We start from the raw sequence: 8,825 nt of genomic DNA on the forward strand, positions 1-8,825 counted from the left end.
GATTATCTTCTGTGTCTGTGTTAATTGGTTTCCTTTTCTTTGTTGAAGAGGGTCTGTGCAATCCTTCTGCCTAGTCCACCATCTTGCCCCGCCTCTCAATGGCTTATTTTTTGGAAAGAGATCACTCAGCCTTTCTTCCAAGGCACCTCTGCATAGACTCAAACCTCCAACCTTTCAGGTAGCAGCCGAGCATAGTAACTGTTTGCACTTCCCAGATACATAGTAGTATGTACTGTATGTTGTTGTTAGGTGCCGTCGAGTTGGCTCTGATTCACAGCAAACCTATGTACGACAGAACGCCACACCGCCTGGTCCTGTGCCAGCCTCACAATCCTGGCTATATCTGAGCCCATTGTTGCAACCACTGTGTCACTCCATCTCATTGAGGGCCTTTCCCTTTTTTCATTGACCGTCCATTTTGCCAAGCATGATATCCTTCTCCAGGGAATGGTCCCTTCTGACAACATGACCAAAGCAGGTCAGATGAAGTCTGGCCATTCTCACTTCCAAGGATCATTTCGGCTGCACCTCTTCCAAGACAGATTTGTTCATTCTTTTGGCAGTCCCTGGTACTTTCAGTTTTCTTCACCAACACCAAACTCAAAATCATGAACTCTTCTTTGGTCTTCCTTATTTGTTGTCCAGCTATCACATGTGTGTTAGGCTGGGTTTTCTAGAGAAACAAAAAACAGTAAAGCTTATATATATATAGATAGAGAGATAGAGAGAGAGAGAGAGAGAGAGAGAGAGAAATTTATCTTAGGAAAATGGCTCACACACTTATAGAAGCTGGCAAGTCCAAAGTTCCTGGATCAAACATCAAGCTGGAGGCTTTTCCACGTCAAGCTGGAGGCTTTTCCCAACTCTTGCAACCACAAAGGCTTAGGATCTCAAGGCAGGCAAGGCAGTACACCAGCTGTTGACTCCAACGAATGATGAATCCAAGATCTCCAGGCCAAATGGTGGACTGTTCACTCATGGAAAGTTGTAGGCAGCACAACAGAATCCCGATTCACAGAAGAATGTCTCTCTTCCCAAGATGTCATGGATATACTGGAAGCAGGCCACACCCCTAGGAAAACTCCCTTTCAACAGATTGCCTGCTCAAAACATAATCATCTGATCCCATCATGGGAATAACCGCATCACAACAGCTTAAACCACACAGAATTGTGGTCCAGCCAAGTTGACACACAGCTCCAACTATTACAACATGCATATGAGGTGATTGAAAATACAGGCTGGGTTAGGCGCACCTCAGTCTTCAAAGAAACCTCTTTGCTCTTCAGCCCTTTAAAAAGGTCTTTTGCTGCAGATTTGCCCAGTGCAATACGTCATCTTATGTCTTGACTGCTGCTTCCATTGGTGTTGATTGTGGAACCAAGTAGTATGAAATCTTTGACAACTTCAGTCTTTTCTCCATTTATCATGATGCTGCTTATTGGTCAAATGTGGGGATTTTCTTTTTCCTTATGTGGAGATGTAATCCATACTGCAGACTGTAGTCTTTAATCTTCATCAGAAAGTGCTTCAAGTCATCCTCACTTTCAGCAAGCAAAGTTGTGTTGTCTGCATATCACAGATAGTTAACGCATCTTCCTCCAATCTTGATGCCATGTTCTTCTTCATATAGTCCAACTTCTTGGATTATTTGCTTAGCATGCAGATTTAAGAAGTATGGTGAAAGCATACCATCCTGACACACTCACTCCATTCCTGATTTTCAGCCATGCAGTATCACCTTGTTCTGTTCAAACAACAGCCTCCTGGTCTACGTATAGGTTCCTCATGGGCACAATTAAGTGTTCTGGAATTCCCATTCTTCTCAATGTTATCCATAATTTGTTATGATCCACACAATTGAATGCTTTTGCATGTTGTTGTTGTTGTTGTTATGTGCTGTCGAGTCGGACCCGACTCATAGCGACTCCTCCTTGGGTTTCCGAGGCGGTATCACTATAGAAGTAGATTGCCCCATCTTCCTTCCGAGAAGTGGCTGGTGGGTTTTGAACCGCCAGCCTTCTGGTTAGCATAGTCAATTAAAACACAAGTAAACATCTTTCTGGTATTCTTTGCTTTCAACCAAGATCCATCTGACATCAGCAAAGATAACCCTCATTACACATCCTCTTCTGAATCCAGCTTGCATTTCTGGAAGTTCTTTGTCAATATACTGCTGCAACCATTTTTGAATTATCTTCAGCAAAATTTTGCTTGCATGTGGTATTAATGATATTGTTTGATGATTTCCACATTCTGTGGATCACCTTTCTTTGGAATGGGTACAATTATGGATCTCTTCCAGTCAGTTGGCCAGGTAACTGTCTTCCAGATTTCTTGGCATAGATGAGTGAGTGCCTCCAACTTAGGATCCCTTTGTTGAAACTTCTCAATTAACATTCCATCAATTCCTGGAGCCTTGTTCTTTGCCAGTTTCTTCAGTGCAGCTTCAACTTCTTCCTTCAGTACCATTGGTTCTTGATCATATGCCACCTCTTGAAATGGAGGAACATCAACCAATTCTTTTTGGTACAGTGACTCTGTGTATTCCTTCCATCTTCTTTTGATGTTTCCTGCATCATTCAATACTTTGCCCATAGAATCTTTCAAAATTGCGACTTGAGGCTTGAATTTTTTCTTCAGTTTTCAGCTTGAAAAATGCAGAGTGTGTTCTTCCCTTTTGGTTTTCTAACTCAAGGTCTTTTCACATTTCATTGTAATAATTGACTTTGTCTTCTTGAGCTGCTCTTAAGCTGCTCTTTGAAATCTTCTGTTCAGCTCTTTTATCTTATCATTTCTTTTACTTGCTTTAGCTACTCTCTGTTCAAGGGCAAGTTTCAAAATATCTTCTGACTTCCATTTTGGTCTTTTCTTCCTTTCCTGTCTTTTTAATGACCTTTTGCTTTCTTCATGGAAGATGTTCTTGATGTCATCTCACAATTCCTCTAGTCATTGATGTTCAATGCATTGAATCTATTCTTTAAATGGTCTCTAAATTCAGGAGGGATATAATCAAGGTATTAGAGAGCCAAAATACGACCATGATTATGTACTATGGAAGTATTAGTTATTATTATTATTGAGTCATTTGGTTAGCATCACAAATAATACATTTGTGAAAGATAGTTAAATATATTTAAATTAAAATTATCCTTAGGCCTTATTTTCCTATAGTCTCATTGAATTCTATAGCTCAAGAAGGATTTTATGAATTACCTTTCCCAATCTGTAGATTCATGAAGATGAAGAGATATAGAGAAGTTAAGTGACTTTTCCAAAATCCCATAACAAAGAAGCGGTGGGGCTTTGCTGAGATTTTGTTTTCCTAATATAAAAAAAAAAAAAAATTATTGTGGAAAAATAGTTACTAAGCTTCCAGGATATCATTTCAGTGGGTGTTTCTCTCTGCCTTTTCCAGGTGAGCTCCTGGGTAACATGGCTGATCCTCGCTGCAGGCTCCATGGAGGAGAAGCGGGAAGTCTTCTCATATTTGGTGCATGTGGCCAAATGCTGCTGGAACATGGGCAACTACAATGCTGTCATGGAGTTCTTGGCTGGCCTCAGGTATGGTCAAGTGGGAAATATGTTTACCTGGGCATAGTTTCCTCTTAACATCTGAATGGCACTCAGTTAATTGCTAGGGTAGCTTCATTTACCCAAACCAGGCAGTCTGTAGTTATTATTTTAGCTCTGCAAGCCTTGACCCTCAGAGATGCCACAAGTTCAGCCCTTGTTGACCATTCATGAGCCTACTTAACTGTGCCTGCTTTGATCTTGCCAGATTGAATGAAATTACCAGGTTACTTAAGCGGTCAGCTCCATCACTGCCATCTCTGCTCCCTTTCCCATTCTGTATACCTTACTGTTATTTTTCTATCTATCTTTCTTGCTGTATGTCAAGCACTGGACTAAGCTTTTTTCATGCATTATATCTTTTAATCCCAAAATACTTTTTTGAGGTAAGTGCTATTATTATTCCTACATTATATGAAGGAGCTCTGGTAGCTCTGGTACCTGTTTTAATGGTGATTATCCTTCTATGTGGAGTCTGGTTGGCACAAGCAGCTTACAATGGCTGCTAACCTAAAGGCTGGTGGTTCAAACCTATTCAGTGGTTCCATGGAAGAAAGATATGGTGACTGCTTTTGTAAAGATTATAGCAAGAAAACCCTATAGTTCGATTCTAGTCTCTGACCGTGTAGTACATGGGTCACCATGAGTCAGAATTGAGTCCGTGGCAATGGTTTTTTTTTTTTTTTTTTTTAATCCTTCTGTGTTTGCCTGGCAAAATGGTGCTGGCTTTCAGCTGGAGAACTCCTTTCCTCTCCACGTGGATGTGACTGTCCTCAGCATAGGGGCTGGTTTACCCCAAAGTAAACAAACCGAGAAAGTAAGGTGGAAGCTGCAATGCTTTTTATGTCCTAACCTCAAAAGTCACACCCTGTTGCTTCTGCCACATTGTCTTGGTCACATAGTACAAGCACTGATTCATTATAGGTGAGGACTATACAAGGTATGAATATCAAGAGATACGGATTGTTGGAGGCCGTCTTGGAGGCTGGCTGTCACAGACCATGTATTAGGGATTTTAGTTGATGTAAGAATAACCTTAGAATTACCCAGGGAGCCTGAAGTTCAATTTGACTTTCAGACCCAACTTAATTTGAATAATAAACTCATCACATGTGCCTGTATTTGTTTTGATCTGTCCTATTATTATTAATTAATATTTAATTAATATTATGTTCTCATTTATAACAGTATTGTTACTATCATTTTGTGAAGTATGTGAAATATGAATCTTAAGTAAGTATTAAAAATACTTAGGTCAAAAGAAGGAGCTCTGGTAGCGTAGTACCTAAGGCACTTGACTGCTAACCAAAAGGCTGGCAGTTCAAACCCACCAGCCACTCCTCGGAAGGAAGATGGGGCAGTCTACTTCCATAGAGATACTGCCTCAGAAACCCAAGGAGGGGTCGCTATGAGTCGGGTCCAACTTGATGGCACATAACAACAACAACAACAGGTCAAAAGAACGAATTTGTATGGAGGTTAGGCAATTTACTATCAACTATATTACTTCTCGTCAGTCTGAAAAAAATGTCATTTTTATGGAAAAATTTGGCAATGGATAAAAGTGATGATTACAAGGTGATGAGCATGATTAATGTCACTGGATGTACTTGTGAAGATGGTTGAAATGTCAAGCATTTTCTTTTGTTAGCATGACAAAATGTCAAATGGTTTGCTACATTTATATTTACCACAATTTTTAAGATGTCATTTATTTGTAATAGGTCAAGAAAAGTCCTGAAAATGTGGCAGTTTATGGACCAGTCTGACATTGAGACCATGAGGAGCCTGAAAGATGCAATGGCTCAGCACGAATCCTCCTGCGAGTACAGGAAGGTGGTGACGCGGGCGCTGCACATCCCCGGCTGCAAGGTGGTTCCGTTCTGTGGAGTGTTTCTGAAGGAGCTCTGCGAAGTCCTTGATGGATCTTCTGGCCTCATGAAGCTTTGCCCACGGTACAACTCCCAAGAAGAAACTTTAGAGGTGAGGCCTTTCAAAATTATCATGAGGTCAGGGTCATTGTTGACATCTGCCTGCAAGAAGGGATAACTTATCAAATGCAGAGTTTAATAAGTTATTAAACTTATTAGTTTAATCCAGCTACTGGATAACAATTAGATCCTTGAATGTTCTGGAAAAAAAATGTCTACTGGCACTGTCATTGGCTTAAAACTATTAGGTTTGTTTTAATTGGACAATATATAAGTACACTTGGAAAAGGGTTTTTTTTGTTTTGAGGGTTTTTTTTTCTTGAAGGTTGATGAGTTTTTTCATAATGGGTAAGAATGTCTGGATGCAGAAGATAAAGAAAATTAAATGAGAGCATGTAATTGTAAGGGAAGTATTCAGATTCTAAATAAATGGAACAATGAAAAGGAGCAGCCAATGCTATGTCACCCTTTTCGGGAGGACACTCAGGAAAGTGACTGCCTCAGTTCTCCCAGCCTCTCTCCTTCCTTTCCCTGACTTCCATGGTGGAGATAGGGGTGTGAGTTGTGACTCAGGGCATTGGGCACATTAAGAGAAGACAAGAGAAGGGACATTAAGAAACTAGAAGGGACAGATAATGAAACATCCCTATAAAGTATTTTTAAATGAAAGAAGGTACTAAAATAGGGAGGACTTTGTGGATAATTTTTAGGTACCTGAAAGTCTCAAAGCTATGGTTATTCTCACAATGATGACAGCACCCACTATGGACTTTTCTCATACACACACACATACACACACATACACACCTTCATAGTGAGATTGAGAAGACTCGGCTAAGACAACCTCTGTGTTACCTGGCAAACAATATGACCTTGGTGCCAGGGAAAGTTGAGATCACCTGGCAGGTAGAGGCTATAGTTCCAGTGTGCATCTCTCTAGTTTATGAGCTGGGATAAAAGTGCAAGAAATGGAAGTGAAAATGTAAAGCTCCCAAGTGGTGCCCATATGGGTTTTCTTCTTAGGAAGGGAACATCACATCTTTTGGCCTGGCTGTAGCTCTGTAGCCTCTGTTGAGGAGAAACTTCCTGTTTAACAATAAAGACAATAAGAGCTTAAAAACCACCCAGAAGCCTCTGTGTTCCCATAAGTTACGTGGGAAATAAACCAAAATGTCACCTTTCCTCAACATTTTCCTTAGGTCCTAGTAACTTTATCTGCTTCCACAGAATAACATACTTTTGTCATAGTTTTCCCTCCCTCCTCAGTACAAGGATAAAATAACCTTGCCCTTCCTGTGAAAAGTGGCTAACCTTCTCCCCAGAGAACCTTGAAATAATATTGCTTTTGTGTTTTAAACTCGAAGTGGAGTTTTGGTTCCTAGTGGGACTAAAGTGGACTTAATGAAAACATGAGTGAGTTTTGATGTTTCATGTGATGAAATTAAAGAAAAAATGTTTTTCCTGGAGGTTCTTGCTTTCTTTCCAATAAAACATGCACAAATGCCATAATTTATTACTATCATGATTTCATTTCCCTAGCCAAGTAGGTTATTCAGGCACATCTTATTAAGTTGCAATAGCAAATTCTCCATATATTTCTCTGTAGTTTGTTGCAGATTACAGTGGACAAGATAATTTCCTACAACGCGTGGGACAAAATGGCTTAAAGAATTCGGAGAAGGAGTCCACCGTCAACAGCATCTTTCAGATCATCAGGAGCTGCAGTCGAAGCCTGGAGACTGAGGAGGAGGGCAGCCCCAGTGAAGGGAACAGCTCTAGGAAAAATTCCTTGAAGGATAAAACGCGGTGGCAGTAAGTGTTACGTTTTTAAAAGAAAGAGGCTCACTTTTTCTTCCTGCTTGGTTAATCCTCTTCCTACTTCAGTTTGGTTTTACATGAATACATAATAGTTTCAGTGGTAGAATTCTCGCCTTCCACATGGGAGACTGGGATTCGGTTCCACCCAGTGCACCTCATGTGTGGCCACCATCCATGTGTCGGTGGAGGCTTGCGCATTGCTGTGATGCTGAATGAATTTTAGCAAAGCTTTCTAGAAAGACAGACTAGAAAGAAAGGCCTGGTGGTCTACTTCCAAAAAAATCATCCAGTGAAAACCTTATGGATCACAATGGTGTGATCCAGTTGTGCATGGGATCTCCACGAGTTCAAGACCAACTCAAGATTACCTAAAACAACAGTATTATTGTTAAGTCATGCTTTCTAATATTCAAACTTTAGCAAATTTGAATAAGAAGTAGACTGTGTGATCTGGTTGCTGTGTTCTGAGATTGCCCTTCATGATTTAACTTCTTACCATCTGTTATCCCTAAACAATTATAGCTATACTGCCATTTCTAAAAATTTAGAAAATTAAGTCTCAGGATTAGAACCAGGATCTCTTATTTGTTTCATAGGTCTTTTTCTTTTTTTTTTTTTTTTTTCATTTTTGCAGGGTTTGCTCCCCTCCCCTCCCACCCCTGGGAACTGACAAAGAAAATTTCCTTCCATATATAAACATTTCCATGGTTTTTTACAATAATGAACTAATACAATATTTATCCTTCTGTGATTGACTTATTTCACTTAGCATAATGTCCTCCAATACATTACGTGGTGTTTTGCAGGTACTACAGTATTCTTTAGTGTTGCATAGTATTCCATTGTGTGTATGTACCATAGTTTGGTTATCCATTCTTCTGTTGATGGGCACATAGGTTGTTGACATCTCTTTGCTATATGTAAATAGTGCTGTGATAAACATGGGGGTGCATATATCTGTTCTTGTCTGGCTCTCACTTCTTTAAGATATATACCTAGTAATGTGATTGCTGGATCAAATGGTATTTCTAATTCCATCTTTTTAAGGAATTGCCATACTGCTTTCCACAATGGTTGTATCATTTGATAGTTCCCCCAGCAGTGTATTGTTTCATAGTTTCTGTAGCAATTGTTTCCATTAATCACTGGGCAGCATAGTAGAGTGGACATTAAAATATTTTAAAATTAAATATACTCAGTCAATAGCACAGAAAATTATATGGAACAAAGAAATCAACAATCCCATGAAAAAACACATAACAAAATGACAGCAACAAATTCATGCTTATTGATAATTACCCTGAATGTAAATGGGTAAAATGCACCACTTAAGAAATGGGAAGTTGCAGACTGGATAAGAAAATATAACCCAGAGACACAAAAGACCTCTACAAAGAAAACTATAAAAAGTTACTTCAAGAAACCATAAAAGACCTAAATAAATGGAAAAACATCCCATGCTCATGGATAGGAAGACTGAACATTGTGAAAATGTCAGTTCTA

The 8,825-nt window shown here is 39.6% G+C and overlaps 1 protein-coding gene across 1 annotated transcript in view; it reads left to right on the top strand.

Annotated features, from left to right (window-relative positions):
- The window catches only part of PLCE1 (phospholipase C epsilon 1), a 363,784-nt gene that overhangs the window by 264,341 nt on the left and 90,618 nt on the right, over positions 1-8,825 (top strand). The window contains exons 4-6 of the mRNA XM_007951283.2: positions 3,419-3,564; positions 5,298-5,556; positions 7,111-7,316. Coding sequence (XP_007949474.1) covers positions 3,419-3,564; positions 5,298-5,556; positions 7,111-7,316 — 611 coding nt within the window. The remainder of the gene's footprint in view (positions 1-3,418; positions 3,565-5,297; positions 5,557-7,110; positions 7,317-8,825) is intronic.

Source organism: Orycteropus afer, unplaced genomic scaffold (assembly GCF_000298275.1).
Source record: "Orycteropus afer afer isolate SDZICR_OR568_19922 unplaced genomic scaffold, OryAfe1.0 scaffold00293, whole genome shotgun sequence".
Classification (NCBI taxonomy): domain Eukaryota; kingdom Metazoa; phylum Chordata; class Mammalia; order Tubulidentata; family Orycteropodidae; genus Orycteropus; species Orycteropus afer.